This window comes from Echeneis naucrates, chromosome 1 (genome assembly GCF_900963305.1).
Source record: "Echeneis naucrates chromosome 1, fEcheNa1.1, whole genome shotgun sequence".
NCBI classification, from domain to species: Eukaryota; Metazoa; Chordata; class Actinopteri; order Carangiformes; family Echeneidae; genus Echeneis; species Echeneis naucrates.
This window is the reverse complement of record NC_042511.1, coordinates 15,976,970-16,000,300: the sequence shown is the minus strand read 5'-3', so window position 1 is coordinate 16,000,300 and position 23,331 is coordinate 15,976,970. Positions and strand designations below refer to the sequence as shown.

Here is a 23,331-nt window from a genome sequence, read left to right as displayed (position 1 = left end):
TATTTTATTTATTTTTTTTTTTTTTTTTGGAAAGACAGTATAGGCACAATTAAGACAATTAAAAATGGTCAAATGCAAATGAGCTGCTTCCGTTTCAGGAAGCTAATATAGCCAATATAACAAATATAGTCCATGTAACACCTTCACTTTTCTTTGAGATGGTTGCTGTGAAGCACATCTGTTCCATTATCTTTAATACATCACACTTTATTATTACACAAACCATGAAAAACGTACTCCTCGTGAGCCCTGCCACCGTTTGTTATTCCTCTTCTGGTTTCACATTGATGTGGGGAGGGGACAGGCTGCCTTAGCAGAGTGGGCAGAGGCAGCGTTGTGAAAGCAGTCCTTCCTGTAGTGTGGCCCCGAAACCGGGTGTAAAGGGGGTTCCCAGAACATCCTGGTGACAGTTTTCGCTTTCTGGTTTTTCCCCACTCCTTTCTCCATGCAACTGTACGTGTTTCCTGGCGCCTTGGTATAGCTGAACATGTAGACAAAGACACACAAGCACGATTTTATGTGCCCCCCAAACGTTTTGCTTATGGTCCACCATGCTGAACCCCATATCTAACCACATCCATCCAGACTCTCACACACATCCGCACTCTTAAAATTGTGTTATTTCAGTCTTTTGCTAATTCTTCACCACTTCCAGTTGAATCTTTGCGCACACCCACGCACAGATGTGTAATGCAAAATCACATTGAAAACGCACACATGTGCAACATTCCTCCTCTACCTGCTGCCTGGAAAAATGGCAACAGTTCATGAGATGGCATGTTGTTTTTTGGTCATTTTTCCAGGGCTGGGATTGTTACAGTCAGCGACCCCTCTATTTTTTTGTTTAAAGCTTCCTTACTAAAAGTACTGTTGTCAATCTGTCATGACGGTGAATAACACAAACAAACAATGTGAACTTCGGCATTGACTATTCAGCCCATAGAATATGTGTTGACAATTTTGATGCGATGAGTTATGAACATTTGGACTCATGATCCTACAAAAGATCATTCGAAGATTAAATTTCTACTTCAAATCTATTTCGATCATAATCCTAATGTAAAAGGAAAAATAAAGCCCTTTTATTATTGTGATCCTTTCACAGTGAAACAAATACTGACGCTTTGAACACACACAAGTGTTTCTTAAACTAACCAGCAGAACATTTGGATGCATTGAGAAATTGTGCTGACAAAGAGCAAAGTTTTTGGAAGTGCAAGAAGAGGATGTCAAATAAGGAACAGCAAAGTAAAATGCACTTTATTTCTGTCTGGTACAAGTGTGTCACAATGTCAGGGTGGGACCAGAGATGTTGCTTCTCAACAGCAATATTCAAAACTGCAGCTGGATTCTTGGCATAAACAGACCCCAGGAAGACTATCTGATGGAGGTGTCAGCTAATGGAGAGCCTTTTTATCTTATGAACAAGAAGTCCACTAGGAAAATGCTGATTATTTACATGTAAACTTTTGGGCTGAATTTTAAACTGGATTTTTTAAAACTCTTTAGAGATCCTACATTTTATGTATCTACAGAGTAGGATGTCAGAATCAATATCAGGATTTCTTCAGAGAAAAAGGAGAACATTTGTTATGAAAACATATGAACAACATTGGCCTAATTTAATTGCTCTATCTTGCTGTGGATTAATATAGTTTGACAATGAAGTTTAACAAAGAACAGCATGACTTGTTTTTGTCAAGTTTTGTTTCTTGCCTCTCAGCTCTTCTTCAGGGAATATTTCTCTATATTACTAAAACACATCAAGTGTTTGCACGTCACTACAAAAGACAGAATCAATAATGTATACCCAAAAATCCATCTCGAACTGATTCACTCTAGGTTGGAGTTGAGCCTCAAGGACTGTGTGACCAGATTGGCTCCTGAAACACTTTGAGACAACTGTGTCCCAAAGTGTTTTGTCCATCAGTCTGATATTTGAACTCCCATTGACCTCACACCTCTGCTTACTTCACTTGTGTCACCGCTCATCATTTGTGGCTGCCACCATCCTTATCTGGCCCTTGACCTTCCCCAGAATGCCTTGGGTCACCAAAGAGGCCTTGGCCCCAAAGCTTTCCTCACTGTCCGTGTCACCATAGCAACTGGATGTTGCTGGGGAATTAGCCAGGGCGTTGACTGAGTCAGTTGAGTCCCTGTCTCTGTGAGCTGTTGCCATGGCGGCCGGAGATGACATGGTGGCAGCGTGGGACTGGAAAAGAGGGTTCAGCTTGCCGCTGTCTGACCCCTCTGCGGCACCCTCATCCTCACCCTCGTCCTCAGCTGAGTCCCTGCTCTTGTCCTTGGCCTGGTCATTGAGCAGAGTAACCAAAAAGTTGATGTACTTCACAGCCAGACGAAGGATTTCATTCTTGCTTAGCTTCTTGTCAGGTGGGTGTGTTGGAATCAGTTTTCTGAGCTCCGAGAAAGCACCATTCACGTTCTGCTGTCGCCAACGCTCACGGCTGTTGGTGAAGACACGGCGTGCAAGCTTCTGAGGAGGGCCTATTGGACATAAACATAGTGAGTGTGGGAGCAGCTAAATTAATACAGGCTCTTACATATTTTACCCAAAACCAGAGTCGCTTCCTCCCACATAAAATGCAATTCTATTTCTGTTTAGGTAACATTTGCTAAAAACTATTTTAAGGAATTATTTTGTTCTTTTAACTTTGAGTATACATTTGAGATCCATTTTTTCAAAATGTACATCTTCAGCACAATGACATTGATGACATGATGAATTAGAAAAGTAGGAAAGTAGACGTGATGATTGTTGTTGATTGACCTTATCTTATTATTACTTTTGACATTACAGGCAATACATTTTCTAACATGCTATTATGCAAACTACAGTAACTGTGGCTGTGCCTATATTGCTGTTTGATGCAGAGAAACGTACATTCACTGATCTCCATTTCAAAGTGTGATGAGGGTCTTCTTTTTATCCGGCTGGTGCTGATGACTCCTGGGGGGCCCAGGTAAGAACTACAGATAAAAACATGCATGAAAATGTAACATAGTAAATACCTGCACAATCAACCTGAAAAAATAAAATTCAACAAAAAAGAAAAAAACGAAACAGCTAACAGACACGGCAAATAGACAGCGGAAGAAGATGGTAAAAGCTATTAACTGAAGTGCGAGTGTATTGGTGGTGTTGACTGAGTGTACATGCAGACTTTTAGCCCAGTCTCATTAAGCCTGACTATTCGCTGATTCTTCTTCAAGGGGATGCAATAGATCAATGCTTCCTGTTACAAACAGACCAGAAAGAACCAGCGAGGGAGTCTTATTCCCAGACCACCATGACAGATGGAGAAGCCACAGAAGTCGCCACAGTGAGAAAGCCCTTTAAAAAAAAAAAAAAAAAAAAAAAGAGAAAAAGAAATGTGGCTGATACATTCTCTATAAGCGAGAGAGACTGTGTGGAAAATCCTTTTTGGAGTAGAGAATAGATGAACAGTAGGAGGGCTTTGATAACGTCTGCAAATTAATGCCTTTCTTCATCAGTGTAAGCTATGCCAATTCCTCAAGCCCAAGGAGAGCTTTAAAGTGCTGCTATTTTGCCTTTTGTCACTTCAATGACTAAATTTAGCAGCAATTAAAACTGGTTTAAAACTGTTGATGGATTTTTGATACCAAATGCACACACAGCAAAGAAATTAAATAATGTAGCTTCATGCTCCGTAACCAAATCTTCAGGGATGAATGTGGGGTCCCTTTACAACAGCACACATCCTGCTGTCAATTTCACGTAACTGTACAGTGCAGATGCCATTAATCACAATGGGAAGTCATGAAATCCCAGCAGTTGAGGTTTTGTGTGAAACTGAAACTTGGCATTATGACCAACGAAGCGGCATCATCATCAGGAAGCCGTACTGCAATAAATCATATAGTGAAAATGTGTGTTTTTGTTTGTTCGAGTAGTTTTTTGTGCTGCACGACGTGACTCTTTTCGCTAATTCAGATAAAGGTTAAAATATAATCGCAGGCTTTTAAAGGTTGCAGCCATGAACAAGACAACAGTATTTAATAAACTGTGGACTCATCTCAGTGTCTTGACGTAGGATAAATAGAACAAGACTTCTGATGGTTCATTTCACTCTTCTGTCACAAAATGGACATGATGGTTGCATGTTGATTCAAGACATAGTAAAGTGTTAAAACCATTCAACTGTATTTATTCTGATTGTCCTGGATCATAACCAATGGATGAATGGATGAATCTACAAAATAAAAAAAAAAAAATATATATATATATATATATATAGGCTCACCTGGGGAAGAACGGGTGTGCAGGCATGTACTGTTGAGGCAACAGTGGTCCTGAAGAGGGAACTGAAGGGCCTCCAGAAAGTCCAGGGCCCCCAGGACTTGCCACAGGTAAACAGGTCAGCTGGCTACGACGAATGTCCCCATGAGGCCCATGTAGGAGGCTGGGGATTGGATGGAGGGCAGTCAAAGGGGTGTTGGGTAGTGGCAAAGGGGGCTTGCTGTGACCGAGACTGATGACTGGAATATTGGGAGGAAGAGGAGAAGACGAAGATGATGTCGAGGTTGGAGGTGGGACTGGACAGGGGGAGGTCTTGGCCGGGAGCAGCGGCGGCGGAGTGGACAGAGTTGGAGAGCTGTTGGTTGAAGCAGCAGGGGCTTTGGTGGCGGTAGTCAGTCCTGCTTGTTTCTCCTCCTTCTTTTGCTCCATGTCCATGACAACGGGCTCAGGTGCAGCAGCTTTATCTGTGTGGTGATTGGTTAACACCAGCGTTGCGGTGATGGAAGACTGAGTTGAGTCAGCAGTGGGGACATCCATGTGTCCCTCGTGCCCTGCCTTGTTAGCAGGATGAGAGATGCTGGTGGTGTCTGATGATACTGAAGTCTGGTTCTGGGGGGGGCTGTGCTGCTCCAAGGATGCACAGGTGGGGGAGGAGGCACAGGAGGAGGAGGAGGAGGGCCGGGTTAGGTCAGGTGGTGAGGCAGGTAGGCTGGAAGGGTTCAGCTTTTCCATCATGGTGGTAAAGCCTCCGAAGCTCTTGATCCTCTCTGCTGGCCAGCGTGTTTGCTGTGAGTATGTGGCAGTGTGTCTTGTCCTGTGGTGTCAAAAGATAACCCTTTATTTCCTCTTCCTTTGTTCCACTTTCCTGAAAATTTTGCTCTTATTCTTGTCAGGATCAACATGTGAATTTTTACACCGTCAATCCATATTACATCTGTCTCGGATGGAGTTACAGTTTCTGTCTGAAGAAGCGTCATCCCCCGTCTTTCCCACCTCTTCTAGCTGTTATCTAATTCATTCCCTCACCCGAATATAACAGATAAAAATAATATGTGCCCTGCTCTGTGCGTTGTAATCATGCATGAAGGACTACTTCTGTGGTATTGTCTGTGGGTGCAGCGAGGAGCTGAGGAGGTTTTTTACAGTCTGATTTGAACTGGATGTCTGTGTTTTTCTTACAGTACATCCTGAGCCGGAGATTCTACGTTTCTGAACGAGTCTCTAGTGGCTGCGCTTAATTAGTCTGTCTATATGCCCGTCTGAGTGTATTTTGAGGATGTGAGTCAAAATCCTTTTAAACTGTTGAAACGTCCCAGACCAGCGAAGATTGGATTGATATCAAAGAGTCTGTTGAACAAAAGAAAAAGAAGAAGAAAAAAAAAAAAAAAAACACTCAGGATATATATTTTTGGTGAACATTTTAGTAAAAGCAATAATATGTGCTCAAAGGTCAAAGTGTGCACCCCCAAAAACGTGTACTACAATGTGATTTGCAGGCTGAGTAATGTGGTCTGCAGCTGAACTCTGAATTCTGCACATAGAAATTTACATTCATTATCAATAACAGTATGTATACTAAAATTAAGTGTATTCACTTTTGTGGACAAGTGCACTCTGCTGTGTAAGAAAGAAAATGCTGATGATCTGGCAGGTTTTGCAGTTGTTCCTTTTTTGTGCTTTCTGGTCATAATTTATTTTTGGCCAGTTCCATTTTCAACAGAGATATGTCAAGACACAGTTGTTGTTTATATTTAATTTCCATACTGAGAATAACCTTTAGAGAAGCTAACAGTCACAGTCAAAGGGTTTCAGTATTAAATGCTCATCACTGCATGGTACTTTGTGGTGGCAAGGCTGAACTATTTTATTGATAGTTAAGACACAATAGAGCACTCACTACCTACGGTGTATATTTTTTTTATAGAATCGATAATTTAATGCTGTATAATGTAATACCAGGCCAAGCCTGTATCTTCTACTCTTGTCGTCTAGTCGTTATTAATTATTCAAATTAAATTTGCCAATCATTTTTCATCAAACTATTCTCCATGAATAATTTGTTTTTATTTTTCTAATTCAACTAGGTTTTATAGTTCTCCAAAATGAATCTTTTCTGTTTATTTAATTTGCACATTTGTTACTGTCCCGTAAAACTGTGTGCAATATTGAGAAGATTGTCCCAAAAAAATGGATTCAGTTTTTCTTTTCTTGTTTTGAAATTTTTAATCATCCAACATGATAATATTATAAATATCTATCGCTATCTATTTACTTTTTCTTTTTTCAACTAAATCATATATGACCTTAGACTGAATATACAAATAATTGTGTTGCATATGACAAAAAAAACTTCTTACAGGTTTATTATTTTTCTTATTAAATGATGATTCAAGACTGCAACAGCCTTGCGTATTAAAACACAATTTATGCAAAATGAAATACAATAAATTTATCCTGAATACTCACAGATACATTGTGACATCCAGCGAGGCTCATCTATTTGTCACGCAAAATCCATCAGAGTTCAAGTGATCTGTGAACGCACATGTTGTCCGTTGTCAATGCTTAATGTACTCGTCCTTCTCCCCCCTCCTTTTCCTCCTCCGCCTCCTCCTCCTTCAGATCGCTCAGACCAACGCAGCCTGTCACTGTCTGTCAGTCTCTGAGCTCAAAACTGGAGCCAAAGTGTCTGACACAATGCACAATAACTCCTCATACTCCGACGACTTTCTCAGAAAATTGATTGTTAAAAATGAAATAATACTAGCAATAACAATAGTCAGAAAAGTCCCAAATATTCACAAAGAACTGACGGCAGAATAAGACGGAAAGACTGTCCTGCGGCACATATTTGGTTTTTTTGTTGAGAAGTTGTTCCTTTGGACAAAGACACACTCAAGGCATGGAGATGGATGGTTTGTGTCTCTTCCATCCCCCCGTCCATATGTCATTCTCACCTCGGTCACTCTCTCTTTCTCCCTTTTCCACTGTCCCGTCTATCACTCCCTCTCTTCGCCAAGAAGACACAATGCTCCTGTTGGTTGCCAGTCGGAAAGCTCTGGTACTGGCAAATGTGAGGTGGGTGAGAGAGAAAGAGAGAGGGCGAGAGACTGAGAGAGAGGGAACCATGTTGCAAGGAGAGTTTTCCGCTCCCTGCTGGACAAGAGGATGTGGTAGTACAATATGGTGGCTACTGATAAGAGCCTCAAAAGCTGCCTGTAGCCTGCAGATAAGGAACCTCCACCTCCCCTCCCCCCCCCCCCCTGCACAACCAATACCAGCACACACACACACTGACACACACAGTTTTCATAACACACCACTAGCTCACATATACACCCACACACACATCAGACTGGTCAGTCCCAGAGTTTAAACGGGGCCTGAATGGTTTCCAAGAAAATATCCACAACTGCACTTATATCACAATATAATAAAGAGACAAAATGATTTACTGTGTACACACACCTCTGCTCATCTGCGCACATATGCATACACGCACACACGCACACACACGCACACAAATACACACATACAGTGATTGTGTTCACTGACAAATACCATGACAAACACAATAACTTGGGAAATCACCTAGTTTAACATATTTGCTGTTTGTCTGCTATGTAGCTATAGATATACAGAAATAAGATGAATAGTCAATTAATTTATTCATTGGTTTACTTTATATGCAAATATTTGGTTATTGATTCATTATATAAATAAATTATTCAAGTAAAGCGGCAAAACATTTGAGATGATTTACTTCTATGATGTGATAAAATTCAAGATAGTTTGGGATATATTTTGGTTATATAAAGCAAACAATTAGCATACGTCAAAAAAATGATTATGGACATTTGTGAGTATTATCCAACACTTTGAAATTCAGTTGTGACACTTCATCATTGTATAATTCATTATTGAATGATAAATATTGATTGGACTGGAGACAAATGTTCCATGTCTAGAGCGCACCTGTGTCACTGATGGTCAACACACGTCGTCATCGTGGTAACTTTCCTCTACAAGTGCTCCCAAACTTCCTTCCTAAATCTATCTCTCACCCATTCTCCCCTGTGCTGACCTATTCCTATTCATTTATTCTGTGTGTGTATGTGTGTGTGTGCATGCGCGCCACCCTCAGGGTCAACATTTCTTTTACATTCCCTCAGTCATTTCCTTCTTAGACAGACAGACTGAAACACAAACCTTATAAACGCTTTACAGTTTTGTGACCTTCAAGGTCCTGGGAAAGAAACCAGTTTGCTGAGCAACTGCCCAGTAAATCTGTCATCACCTTCATCCTTACCACCACCACCACCACCACCACCATCATCATCATCATCATCATCATCACCATCATAATCATCATCATCATTATCATTATAAACAGTAAACTGCTGTGGGGTCTGAATACGCTGAATAGAGCATATATAATGGAAGTGCAGACAGTGTCATCTACTGGTCTGTCACACTGTTGTGCGTCTGGCAGCTGTGGTTCCAGTTGATCACACTCTGTGTGCCAGAATAACGTTGTAGTGACACCGTTGAGCCTGCAGATGCTGCATCAATTTGCCTGAAACATATATAAAGATACACAAGGGACAGAGACCGATCCTCAGGGATTAGATTTTCCTGTGCTCTATATACTCCTGTTAAAGTGAACTCATCTAATTTGGTCACATTTTGCAATCACTTCATTTTGCCTTTTTAAAGCTGTTCAGTTTGTGCCTGTTTCTTTGTTGTTTCTTTGTTTCTCAATTCCAATTAAAATTGCCCCTGAATGCCACAATTTATTTCCTTAAATAATCACATTTAGTTATTTGCAGCTCACTGGCTGTGAAATTTAATGAGGCCAAGCAAGGACAGAAATGTCATTTTTTAAGATTTTTGCGGCAGAACAAAGAGATTAAATGAAAACATTAAAAAAAAGTGTAATTAACTCTCACTTGTTGTCACATTCAATGGCAGTACTGTAATTGAGTTGTTTTTCATTTTAATATTTTTACTGATTTAAGTTAAGATCAAAACATTAAAATTAAAGTCAAATTTCCTTAACTGCAATATGTAAAAGTAGTGAAATAGATTCTTTTTCAATAACAATGTTTTGAGAAGTTACAATTTTTTTTTTTTTTAAGGATGCCATAAAAAATAAGTTTGTGGAATGTACAAATTGTAAGTGATGAGTTAGACTTGCATGCATTTGATGCATTTGATAATATAGATATTATGTGCTATACAAAGACAGCAAAGTGCACAGACAAACGTAAAAAGACTCTGGCTTCAGTTTTACGTCTCTCAATTGCCTTATAAAGCTGTTGGCCACAGCCTGGTGCCATAACGCTACATCAGATGAAACACTATGTCTCAGGGATCCTCCCTCTGTAAAACTCCTGGTGCCATTTACAGCTTTCTGAGCTGCTCCCTGAAAAGTGAAAAGATTCAGTTTGACCTGCTCATTTAAAGCAGCGTGTGAACACCCAAACTGCAAATGGAGAATAATAATAGAAACAAACGATAACAGACAGCATCCGCTTCTCCCTAGAGTGAGGAAGAAATCAAGAGAGGATTGTTTTAATCTCAGAGCAACGCTGTCACGCCCTCCTGGTCAACTCAAAATACCCCACTCATTAAAACACATTCTTTGTGTGTGTGTGCGCACGCGTGTGCGTGTGTCCACTGTTGCCTTAAATGATTTTTCAGAAACTGGCAAGTGAAGTTATTTTAAGTCAAGAGGGAACTTGCAGGTGTTTGAGTTTTCAGACGCAGCACTACCTCTGTAGGTGGCGTGAAGACTTTACCCTCTTACTCATTCACTCACTCATGAAGTGGTAAGACAAGGTAGCAGACAAAGGATGGCCTACTCAGATTAAATGTTGGAGATACTCACTACTGAGAATCTGAGTTTGACACTTGACTTTGAATTATAAATTGAAGTCTAAAAATGTCAAATGTTAAAACAATGCGGTTAAAGTAAAGCACCAAGAAAGTTTACATCTGTCTGACTGTCCTAGTCTGCCCTCACCACAGCAGCCGCAGAGCAGAGAGACCTTTGAATAACTTTCATTTTGTCAGAAAATTACAGCAGTTTTGCACAATGCTTGTCATTATGACTACATTGGAGGAATACCGTTTTTGTTTTGTGTTGTTTGTTAGTGTGTATGTGTGTGTGTGTGTGTGTGTGTGTGTGTGTGTGTGTGTGTGTGTGTGTGTGTGTACGTGCACCTGCAGAAACAACACCAATTTCCTTGTTGGGCCTGAGAGCATGTTGTGTAGGTGAGAAGAATAATATTTTAATTCCCCTAAATTTTCAGTTCGTTTACTCTATTCCGAAAAACACAGTGTGTGATGCACACTTGTGCTTAGTGATGCAGAATTAGCTAATATTAACCAGTATAACCATAATGTTTCAGTGTCTGTCAGTGTCTGTTTTTTATAGTTTTACATGTAATATTTAAGAGATACTGGAAGATAGAATAATGGGCCAAAAAGAAAACTTAAAATTTTGAAGTACAATACTAATCCTTACTGTAAAGAAATATTTTCACTATGCAATGTGGACTCAAGGACTTAAAAGTGATACATGCACATGCCCAAGAAAACACACACACTCCCCAAAGTCGGCTCCATGGCCACATTTCCTCCACGTCATGTAAACACTATTGTGTATCGGGTGATAGGGATCACTGTAACCTAATTGTTTGAGGCAGTATTCGCTGTGCATTGCATGGAGAAAGTGACAAACAATGCTGCGAGCGCTGGCCAGGGCAGACGTTCTCTCTCCTCCTTCGCTGAGACAGATGCCGACTCTGTTCATATTTCCTGAGGTTGCTGGACACCAGCCATCCAGCTACGCTACAGTCATTATGTAGAAAAGTCAAGAAAAGTCTTGAATCTGGTCTCCCCCCACCTAAACCTACCTGACAGACACTTTGGGTCAGTTTTTATCAGCTATCAGCAAGAATTTGAACAGACAAGTGTCAGAAGGATTGCATTTCTTCATCTACCTGAAACCTTTCAGGAGAATAAAGAAATTAGCAAACATTTATTTCAGATGTTTGGTCAGACATTAGAACAGCAGTTCAAACTGCTGTAGATGAAAAATCAGAAAAGAATAAAATAATAATGAATAGTGAATAAATAAATATATTTTAAAACTATTTCCTCGCAAAGAGACAGAATGTATGCTCTGTAGAGCACTCCTTAACACCTGCACTTTGGTGTGCATAATCTGTGGAGTTCCCCTTAAAATTGATGAGACGCAATCATCTGCATCATCTAAAGCAGATAATAAAAAAAGCCACAATATATTTAAGACTAATTCTGTCCTGTAGCATCAAGGCCCAAAAACTGTAGATTGAGACAGAAACACATTGAATTTGAAAAAGCAGAGTTGAGTATCAAAGAGCTTTACTTCTTACTTCTTGCTCTACAAAGTTCAGGTTGATTCTGATTACTGTAACGACACCTCATACAGTATCAGCCACATGTCGATGGTCACACATCGCTCAGTTGCCAGGATGCACCTGGCGAGGACCAAGCAGGCGGATGTGAGGGACAGCTGTTTCCTTTGCACACTTCCTGGTTTGGCAGAGCAGAGGAGGGAGGTTGGGGGAGGGGGTTAGTAGGGGAAGAGGGGCGGAGCAGAGGGGTGCACAGACTGGTGGATTAGTGTGTTTAGTGAGGCCTTTTCCAAACAGGATATGTCTGCCACAGCCACAGGTGTGAAGGTACGGATGCTCATATTTACATAGATCTCAACAAAATTGATCAAATAATCACCGTAGTCATCAGAAGGGAGGGAAGTGGAATAAAAAGTACTTTACAAAAAAGAAAGACCGACATGACATAGACAAGAAGAAGGGGGAGAAAGGTTTTTATTGTCTCCTGCCTGACTCAACCAGCTGGAAGGGAGAGAGCATAATGGGCTCAATCAATAGTTTCCTTGATTGCACACTTACTCTACATTCCCCCCCCAACAGATGAGAAGGAGCCAGAAAAGAAATCTACGAATCTGTGGTGATGTTTCACTGCAGAACCTTTTATAGTATGTTTTTAAGGTTTGTAAAAAAAAAAAAAAAAAATCACGAACAGCCTATAAAATGTGTGCAAGGAAGGAAAAATGCACTGATGCTGATGACAATAACTGGGTAAATAGTAGAAATACACAGCAGACTTGACTAGACTGTTTATTTTTTTATTTTAAGGATTCATATCAACACATTGAGTTTTCTTGTTTGGAACATTTTTTATTCCTTATAAACCAGCGATTAAGATGAAGGACACAGGGAAGTTCATACAATAAATCATAGCTTCATTCACTCTCCGTGAATCTCTCGTTTTCTTTTTCAGTTCCCAGTTATTTTCCTACTTTGGTCTTAATTAAGCATGCGCATCCATTCCCTGAGTTTCCACTGCACATTGGCTCTTAAAAATAATATTAAAAGAAAAAGGTGAACGTAACAAAGATAATAATAAAGTGTTGAGGTATCACTGCCTGTCTTTACTGAGCACTTTACTGAAGTTACAGGAAACAGTCTGCTTATTGAGAAAATTAGCTCTGGGCTGAGACTTTTTAAAACCATTTTAACCGATTCTTCATTTGGGTTCAAACAAAGTAATTGAAGATGAGCAGGAGATGAGACAACACAACTGAGATCCTCTAACCGGGAACACTTGGTCTGACTCATCTGACCTGGAGGCCTCAGTCTGACCGTTTACTCATCAGATGCACAGGATTACGTGCAGAACTTTATGAGCATAGCGACTTTTGAAATGGCCCACATGCATCCACTTCCACTTTTGGCAATGCAACTACAAATATTTCCACAAGAGACTAACAATAGCTTGTGCGAGTCTCTGTGAGCGAGCGTGTGTGTGTGTGTGTGTTTGCTTGTTTGGTTCACTGTGTAAGAATACCAAAAGTGTGTTATAATAATGGATGGCTAAGTTTATGTTTGTCATTGCCACCAAGCAATGAGTGTGTGTCTGAGTGTGTGTGTTTGTACGTGAGTGTATCTGTGTGTGCGTGCGTGACAGGACTGCCCTTGAGTCACGGTGACACTGTGTGGAACAACAGTGTATTGTGTCTTCCTCTCATATTTCTCATCATCAGCACTGCTGCCATCCAAATTCCACTGGTGTGTTCACAGCGTGGCGGAGGGACCCGGCCCTGTTGTCAACCCCCATCCTACAATAATAGGAAACACAACATCACTTTTCCACTTTCTCCCTCACTTTTCAGTGCTAATTCAAAATATATGAGTTCCTGTTTGGATCTGTCTTGCTCTGGGCTTGATTGTTTGTTTTGGATATAGGCTACACACAGTTAGTTTTTTTCTGAAATGCTTTTTTTGTGCATGACCCGCTGCTGCCTCTGAGTGAAAGCTGTAAATCATTTGTAATGTAGCAATGACCTCTTGTGCTTTTAAACACATACACAATTGACACAACAGTGCATGGTCATAAGAAAAGAACTAATTCAGCTTGAAATAGTTAGAAATTCCACCTCCTTTGCTTATGAGAGCCCACATTCGCACTGAAACAGCACATATTTTTTTGTATCTATGGGAAAGTAGCAACTATGTTTATCCTATTTAATCACCACCCGACACAATATTTATTTGCCATCTGTTTCCCACCAATGGGTCTGATTCCTACTAAACTCAGATTACAGATTTGTTCCTATTTGTTCCAAAATTTATTATCTTGTTCATAGTCTTTTAACCCCAGAGGCCAATCTGTCTGCATATAGACTTGAACATCTCTACTGTTAATATAATAGCATAACACTATTATACACTGAAACGGTAATCTGATCAGATATTGTCCTTGTCATCGACTCCGAGATGAGTGCGTGCTTGTTATTTTGCCACTAGATGGAGACAAATGCTAATTATTGAACTTCTGCAACCTCAAAGCCATATATACTATTTGTCATTGTATCGTTAACGTATGTTACACTTATCAATGTAGTAACGGCATGATAAATAAAAAAAAAATGAAAAAATAATGATAGCTGTAATTATCTTGCAACGTGATTCTACTCTCTTATTATGAATAAAGAACAGTTGTGTCCACGCATCTCCACATACTTCGATGTTCTGAGTGTAATCTGTGTGTTGTTTGGATGAATGCTATGTTTTTGTTGAAGCTATAAACAGTAAACATAATGTTTATGAGGTGTGAGAGTTTTTTTTATTGTTTACATAAAAAAATGTTTTTTTCCCTTTCATTCGTTAATTTCCATTTTTCAGAATGTTATTATTGCCTGTGTAAATGGAAGTAGTCTTTTTTTTTTTTTTTTTTCTGCGTGACATACTGTAATAAACACACACACATTCACTCTGCTGGTGGGCTGCTGCTGCACTGCTCAGTGTGTGGGTGGTCTGGACCAGGTAGAGGAGAGGGGGATTAACAGTAGGCCTGCCTAAAGGAAAAAAGAGGGAGCAAGAGATAGAGAAAGCAAGACATGGAGGGTATGTACACATCTGTCTGCCAGATGTGAGATTTGGTGGTTTATGAAATAGAAAGATGGAATGGAAAGATATTTGGTCACAGGGCTCAGTGACAGCTGGACACATTGTGATTGAATAACGTGAGAAGAGGGTGCGTGTGTGTGTGCGTTTGATCTGCTTGTCTGTCATTTGGTTTTATTCATAACACAAACACATCCACACATGCAAACACTTGCTCTCTTGTCTCTTCTTCCGTTCCCTGAGGAACTTCTGCAGCCTGCGATTACACAGCATAAACCATCGATGACCACCTGTCAAAACATGTCCAGTTACTGTGTGTGTGATTTAGGAAGGTGTTGATGGGACAGAAAGAAGATGGGTTGAACTTCTTCAAGAACAAAAGACTGATTGTAATGTTGATTTTAACCAGTTAAAAATAGTGTAAAAATACACATATATATTACATCTATTTAATTTGTATCTTTATCTTTATTAACATAATTTATATTAGCATTTCTAATTTTGGCCCTTATTGCTTTTCTGTAAGTGCTTGCTGAACAAGTACAAAGCTTGACCAAAAAAGATAAGCTAAAGATCAAAACCATTTTTTTCAAAATTGTATTCACTGCCAGGTGTTTGAATCGTCAGCATACATCTGTTACTATAAAATGTAAGGTACAGCAATTTTTCTGCTGCCACCTACATTAAACTACTTCTAAAATCAGGAATGAGGATTTTCCTCCTTGTGTAGGCCTTGTGTTGATAAATGCTTATTTTTTGAGCTAAAACTAAAAGAATCATTGCAGTGTTCAATGTCTGCATGTCGTCAATACATAATGCAATACACGGCATTCACACAGTGCTCCTTTTTTTCACAGTAACTATATGTTTCTTTCCTCAGCAGCATGTGCTTGTGTGTGTGTGTGTGTGTGTGTGTGTGTGTGTGTGAGAGTGTGTGCATGTGGTTTACAGTTGTTTACATAGCTAGCAGTGGGTGAGCCCTGTTCAACAAGCAGTACCTTAGGGATTGAGGGCTATAAACTCTGGATGAAAGCTGGAGCCAAATTAATAAAGTTTAAAAGGATAAAGATGTGGCTTGTTACACAGCGTAACATTAAAATTCCCTCGTAAAAGACAAAAAAACATGTGTATTTATGAGTTGCTGGCCATCGAGCGTATAATGAAAGGTTTGTGCTCATACAGGTCCTATTGCTATAAAAGGTGCGACATGAATGTCTTTTAATTTGAAACACCCACAAATTAACAAAAATTATTGACTGAGAATTCAGAAATAACTGTTTTAATGTCATGGATCTCTTTTTATTGTTATTGCAGAGAGCAGGATGCTAATCGGCTAGCACTAGTGACCCAGTTTGTAATCTGACTTTGTACCTCAAGAGGTGATAGTGAGTCACTGTGACACCAGCCTGAGCGTTGAAGATGTTCGACAACTAAAGGGTTCATATTCAAAGCTGAGTCCATAAAATTACCTGCAGAGTAAATGGCTGTTAATGCCAATATTGGCAATGTGGCAATCCCTTTACTGTATTTGTCCACTATAGGACCATATTTCTCCCTGTTGGCTCAGTTGACCTCAGCTCTTTCTCCTAAGTAGTTATGTTAAAGCAGAGTATGGATAAGTAAACACATGGATAAGGGTAACAGCGAGGTGTGTTACCTGGCACTGATTAAATTGGTTTTCGTTGATTCTCTGGTTATGGGGTGGTATTAGGTTTTATTTCACCTGGCACTATAATAGTTATTCTTTTGAAGAAAATCGGCAAAACTTACTGCAAAAGTTATTGGGCAATAAAAGGCCGGTAAATAAAATTGTTGAATTCCTTTAAAAAGCCAGTGTTATCTTGTGTAATTATTTGGATTCTGAATGTAGAGACGTTTACCATAATGAGAAGTGTGTGTGGTCTTGTGTTTAGGTCTGTGCGCACATGAGTGTGGCTGGTGGCACACTGTGAACATGACGTTGACATGCTATTACTTTTTAAGTTGTTATGTCAAAGATGTTAGCAATGTTAGCATTTATTTGGCATCTGTTCACATCGAGAATGTTATTCTCTTATAGCTTTTTTTTTTTTTTTTTTTGAAGCAAATGAGAATGAAAATATTTGGCTGGAGCACTGACTCTTTGTTGTTTCCAGACTTTGCATTTCTTTCATTCCACCAAAATTACTGCAGCTAACATTAACAAACACCAAAAAGTCTAGAAACAGGACCTTTCCTCAGCGGCACAGATGAGTATCAGCGCTGTCAATCAGGTTTCACACACACACACACACACACACACAGATTTGCACATTAGTCACATAGCAGTCTGAAGTGACACACTCCTTCACATCTTTACCCCCCTCATATTCATCCCTTCTCAGGAAAGGTCGTGTTTGTGATTTTATATGGTCGGAAATGTGCTACAAATCTGGCAGCCATATGCTGGGTCATATTCAGTTTTCATGTCTTTCAGCTTGGCCATTTTTTATTTTATGAAAAAGTCTGTTTCCCACACATGTGCATCTCCCTTACTTCATAATCTTATTGTTTTTGAAGTGAATCCTAGCTTTGTGCGGTTGCTGACAGGGCTCCGCTTTCTGGTGTGTGAGTGAACCTTTGTGCGTTTATGGTTCAAAGAGACAGCACATTCCCTTATTTCTGCCACAAGATGTCAATAACACATTCTGGCACTATTCTTATATTGACCTCTTGCTGGATCATCAATAACTTTAGTTTATGACATGAAGCTGAGAGGAGACATATTAGAAATATGGTCTGTAATATCAGCCAATTTAGCCTTGTAAACTGTATGAAAGACAATCATTTCTCCAAACATTGTTCAGTACTGTAGTTCCATTTTGACTCTTTTAGAGACCTAAGCATAAAACAACAAATCCATTTGCTATAGCCACAATTTTAATTTAGTATGAAGCAAGAGGTATGACTTTGAAAGGCCATGGCTTTCAGAGCTCTCAAGAATTTTCATCATTTTTTGAGTTAAAACGTCATGTTACCTTCGAAAATGATGAAAGTAAAATTGTGAAATCCGACCGTTGACTAAGACTATGGGCCCAGAGGTCAAAGTCCATTGGAATCAATATCAATATTCAATATTCTTTCCAGACAGATTTTCAGATAAGACATTTCATTCACTCCAGGATTTGGTCATTTAAAATAATTTCAAACTTGAAGAACTGGCAACATTAGACCACAGTGCTATTTCTAGAAAATAGTGTGTCTACAGAACCCAAAATTTAATAATAAAAGGCATGGATGGAGAATATAATGGGTGAATAAAAAGTCTTGTCTTGAGTCTATGACTCTTAAATAAAAGTGATTACAAAGAAACTCCTTATAATTGTAAATACTATCCTAGTATCCCAGACAGTTGCATAAAATGCAAAACAGTGAAAGCTTCACTATTTCAATTCCTTGTGAATATAGAAAGGATTTTTGAAATGAAGAATAATGGAATCAATACTGGACAATTTAATTTCTTAAATTTTATTTTAAAATTTTAACAGGCTGTTAACATGCATATATGCATTGATATGCTTTTTTATGTTTATATGTTGTTTAATTATTATCATTTGGTAAAACCATTTTTGTCATGATGGTTTCCATAAAGATGACTGTTTCCTAAAAGTTGAAAGAAAGGAAAACTTTCAAGGGAGATAAAAAAAAAACAAAAAAAACAATATATATAGCCAACCAACTCTGGGAAACTGAGAAACATTGCAAGTCAGCTAACCATAAAACAGATGCTGATGTGTGAGCACAGAAAAGTACAAGCATGTTGAAGGGAAGTTTTTTTTTTTTTTATGAGAGGTTAGTCAACCAGGGTGGTCCGTGGCTGCAATCTCAGATTGTCAGCTTGTCAACACAATAGAGGAAAAAAAGACCTTTGATCTCCTTCCTTAGAAACTGACATGGTACAGTAGACGGTAAAATTACGAAAAGGGAAAGATGTGGTTTCTTTCAGATTTTCTGTTATGGGCGGACCCAGAAGGGGGCAGTGTCAATAGTATTTCCTTCCTGTCTCCTTCACCTTTTGGCTTCTGTTGCAGGCACACCTGATGGTAAGCCCAGCTAATCGATCTGCTTAAGGAGAGGGAAGAATTCTCTCTCTCTCTCTCTTACTTGATTGAGCCACTGCCCAAGAGCACACTTTTTGTTTTCCCTGCAGGTTTTTGTGCTGGGGATTCTTTTGTTACCTTGTCACCAAACATTTCATCAAATATCAGTATTTAACAGCACTGGTGGTCAGCTGCAGCTGCATGCATGGTTGTTTTTATACACCTGCTATGCTTTTTTCCTTCTCTTACATCTTCTTCCTAATACCTACATCTGAAAAGTTTTTTGGTTGGTTTTATTGTAAAAAAAAAAAAAAAAAACAGACATCAAAGCAGCTGGTGTAGGGTATATATTTGGAAAATTTAAGAATTATCAAGCCAGAAATCATTAATGAGCCTCCCTCCGGTTTGGAGGGAGGAGAAGTGGGAGGAGGAAAGAGAAAGAGAAATATTTGTGATATTTATGGGCTGCAGTCTTTTATACAGCACAGTGGTGAAGGGGACTGCTAAAGCTCTTTCAAGAGATCCTACTTTCCCTTTCATACTGTTCATTCTGTTCACGGCCATCATCATTCAGAAAGGACTTTCAAGACTTTCCTTTACATCATATGTAGATAGACAGCAACTTGGAAGGACTAGAAGTCTCCAAATCAAATTTTGAATGGTCCAAACTTTTAACAACTCATATCTAAATAAACATTTGCACTCATTCTGATCACAAATTGATTTTTTTTTTAACTGTGTTCACAGATGGACTAGTTGATTCATAGATGGACTACTTTTTTTTTTTTTTTTACCTTTTTAGTGACTTTATTTCCCATAAAGCACCCAGCAGCAATATGTACTGAATTACTAAACAAAACTAGAGTTAATTTCTGTAGAATAAAGTCCCCAGCACTGTGCAACAAAGAAGTGTTTTGTCTCATCCAAGTTTGTAACTCTGCAGCAGCTACCATGGTTGAGATTCTGTCTCTTTAATTAAGTGATCAACTTTAGAGATCAAGTATGATTCCAGTTGAAAGAGTAACCATTACCTCTGAGCTATAAGATTGTCTTCAACCTATAGCGTATATGGTTTATGATGGTTTTGTCAGAAAATGTTACAGGTGTAAAATCTGGGTTTTAACATAGTTTTGATACAGAGCAGCTGCTTGAACTTGTGCCATTGTCTTACAAAAAAAATATCTAGTTCCCACTCATGATGCACTGGAAATGTGCATTGGGAGGACTTGTCTTGTTTTATGACCACTTGTATGGTCATAAAATAAAATGAAATATGTTCAATGAACATAACAACGAAGACCAACAAATATAAAATACAATTGGATGACTCAAAGTATGGTATTTTCATCTCATTATGCCCACCAAAACTCAGTGGTTGTGATTAAACTTTGCTCTTAATTTGGTTTCCTGACATTCTTCCCGGTTAATGCTCAAATTCATTCTGGTTCTACTTGGGCCAGTTAGGGTAACTATAAACACATTAAAAATGAACAATTTTCTTGATGTTAATGATGATGTTTAAGCTGAAACCAAAATGAAAACCCATCTCTTTGCCACTCAGTCCTACAAAACCATCAGCACTCAAGCTTTGATGTTGATAAAGACACACACTGCAAGTCTGTCAACATACACACACACAAAACAAAAAAAAATAAAAAATCTTGCAGATTCAGGCCTATGGGAAATTTAGATTCACCAATTCACCTAAACATGCATGTCTTTGGACTGTGGGATGGGAGCCTGAGTACCTAGAGTCCCTAGGAAAACCTGCCAACTCCTCACAGTAATCAAACACAGAACCTTTTTGTTTTGGGCCAACAGCGCTGTATGCTCTACCACTGCAAGGGTATATTGTGAAATTTTACAGGTACTGGTAGGCTTTTCCCATTGCACAACAACTATTGTAAAATATTAACCGTCAAAGTTGTAAAAGTCACATTTACATTGTGTTGGGTGATTTCTTTGCTATTTGTTGATCAACTGAGGAATGTATTGCATAAGTAATTTCCTCAATATTAAATGTCATTTACTAAATACCCTATAAATACCCCAGCTGGGCAAAGTTGGAGTATTGAAGAGAAAAGCACTGCAAGTGTTTCTTTCTTATCCATTGAGTGATTGTTTTTCACAGAGAAACCAACCATGTATGCTGAGCCGCAGAAACAGACTCTCTTAAAATCGTGTGTGTACAGGATTCCTGCTCTTCTATATGAAAGGAAGAGTGAAACTCTTCTAGCCTTTGCAGAGCAGAGGAAAACTTCATCTGATTCACATGCAGACACGCTGGTCCTGAAAACAGGAAAAGTGAAGGAAGAATCTCCTGATGTGAAAGCAATTGAGGTAATCCATCCCGGTAAATGTTTCATCATGATTTAAATTTGCTCTATGCTCTATGTTGTTTACACACCTCTGAATGATATTTTTTCAGTGGTCAGACTTCAAATCGGTGGACGAGGCACGGATTGAAGGGCACCGTACGATGAACCCCTGCCCGCTGTATGAGAGGAACAACCAAACACTCTTCCTGTTCTTCATTTGTGTTGAAGGAACTGTGGAGGAGTCTTGGCAGATAAACAATGGCATCAATAAGACTCGTCTCTGCTACATCTACAGTGAAGATCTTGGGCAGAGTTGGAGCAGCGTGACAGATTTGACAGATACACTGGCTGAAATTAACAACTGGGCTACTTTTGCTGTTGGGCCTGGTCACGGCATTCAAATGGAGTCAGGCAGATTGATTGTTCCTGTTTATGGTTATGCTAAGGGTGGCGCTCCATATGCAATTTCGCTGTACAGTGATGATAATGGAGATCACTGGCAGTTTGGCAAAATGCTCCAAACAAAATCAATTGAATGTGGAATGGCAGAGTTTTTTGATGAGGGACAGAACAGCTTCATCTACTGCAATGCCCGCAGCCAGGAAGGCTATCGAGTGGAAGCTATCAGTGAAAATGATGGAGATGAGTTTTGTAAACTAAGTGGTCCTCCAACACTCCCTGAAACAGGTAGAGGCTGTCAGGGAAGTGTGATCTCCTTTCCAGCTCAAAGTGAAGATGCAAATACAGAGTGTGACCAGAGCCAGGACAAAAACAAATGGCTGCTCTACACTCACCCAAGCAATCATAGGAGAAGGATTGATCTAGGAGTGTATCTGAATAAATCCCCACAGGATCCAAATACATGGAGCAAACCCTGGATCATTAACCAAGGACCCAGTGGTTACTCAGACCTGGCTTACATTGGTGAAGGTTGGTTTGCATGTCTAATGGAGTGTGGAGATAAGACAGAAATTGAGCAGATAGCCTGTGTGGTTTTCAACTACAACAGCATCAAGCGTGGCATTGAGGAGTAAATATCCACTGTCAAACCTCAGCAAATGGGAACGCTGATCCTAATTAATGGCGATTTAATAGATAAATACATAAATGTATAAATTAGCTTTCTTTGGCAGCACATTTTTCCCTGTAGTTAAAGTCAAAGTACACTTCACATTGTTTTCCTCACACGTGTTTTTTGAAGAAGCATAAAATGTTTTGCTTCTGAATTCCATTCGTGAAGAAATAATACTGCTCTGAAATCTTCTTTGAAAGCGTTGGACAATGATTTTTAATTAAAAACTATATTTGCTTGTGAAATTGATTTTGAAATAAATAACCATGAGATCAACGAAGAGACAATACTGTATTTATTGATTTATTTATTTTATCTGTGGTGAAGCCTGATGTGTCTCACCTGTTAAATGTCTATCTAACAACACACAGTAAGATTACAGTTTCAACAATCACGTGGCTATCTCTCAAAGCGGCCTTTCAGCGTAGTCCACGCCTCTTTGGGAGTGTGGCAGCTCGTCATCAGGTAAAACTGGCGTGTACTTACGTTCAGCACTGACGCGGTGAATGCCGTCTGTCTCCGTTTGGTCAGCTCAGCCTGTGCGCGTGTCTCCGTTAGCATGTCCGGTAGCCCTTTAGCTTTTAGCAGGTGCTCCATCTGACACCTCCACGTTACCCCAGTTCTCTGCTCCGCTCAGCGTGTCACTCACCAGCTCGCCCCCCCCCCCCCCCCCCCCCCGCTGTGAAATCCCGCAACACTGTAAAACATCGATCTGGGCCGATAAACTATTGGAGGTTTAACGTGAGCTTTATTCTTCGCGCACAGCGTCAACGACGTTCCGCCACAAAAAAAAACAAAAAAAAACGTAACTACTTCTCCACAAACAAGTGGAGGTGGGACGGGGAAACAGCGACGCCCTTGGTAACATTGCTGTACTACAACACATTAAAGGGGACCTGTTTCAACAGGTGAGGGGCTTTGATTGGATATAGTTAGTCAAATATGATCCTGAAGGATGAAGTAGGATTTTCTGACAAATAAACAAAATTTATTTTATGGCCAAGTTGAAACGTACTGGCATATTTATCTTAATAGGTAAAAGGACTGAGTGCGCAATCATCTTTCAAATTCCTCTAAATGAAAACAAGCCAACTGGAGGAGGAAACTGTCTTTATGGTGGAGCAGC

General features: G+C 39.5%; 2 protein-coding genes across 6 annotated transcripts; one reads left to right on the top strand and one right to left on the bottom strand.

Annotated features, from left to right (window-relative positions):
• Positions 1 to 845: 845 nt before the first annotated feature.
• On the bottom strand, positions 846 to 8,297 carry lyl1 (LYL1 basic helix-loop-helix family member). Of its 5 annotated transcripts, XM_029499378.1 has the most exons (6): positions 8,255 to 8,297; positions 7,237 to 7,343; positions 6,746 to 6,812; positions 4,284 to 5,093; positions 2,903 to 2,988; positions 846 to 2,505 (listed from the first exon to the last, which is right to left on the bottom strand). In XM_029499378.1, the coding sequence occupies exons 3-6, from the start codon at positions 6,751 to 6,753 to the stop codon at positions 1,982 to 1,984; spliced, it is 1,428 nt and encodes a 475-aa protein (XP_029355238.1). In that variant the 5' UTR covers positions 6,754 to 6,812; positions 7,237 to 7,343; positions 8,255 to 8,297; the 3' UTR covers positions 846 to 1,981. The 5 variants fall into 5 exon arrangements, with proteins under 5 accessions (XP_029355238.1, XP_029355247.1, XP_029355256.1 ...); XM_029499387.1 differs by lacking the exon at positions 8,255 to 8,297 and having other exon boundaries at positions 851 to 2,505; positions 4,284 to 5,626; positions 7,237 to 7,427; XM_029499396.1 differs by lacking the exons at positions 7,237 to 7,343; positions 8,255 to 8,297 and adding an exon at positions 5,194 to 5,626 and having other exon boundaries at positions 851 to 2,505; positions 6,746 to 7,223.
• A 12,660-nt stretch (positions 8,298 to 20,957) lies between these two features.
• Positions 20,958 to 22,254, top strand: LOC115045082 (sialidase-4-like). The gene is made up of 2 exons (XM_029504577.1): positions 20,958 to 21,155; positions 21,244 to 22,254. The coding sequence occupies exons 1-2, from the start codon at positions 20,958 to 20,960 to the stop codon at positions 22,165 to 22,167; spliced, it is 1,122 nt and encodes a 373-aa protein (XP_029360437.1). The 3' UTR covers positions 22,168 to 22,254.
• Positions 22,255 to 23,331: the final 1,077 nt, after the last annotated feature.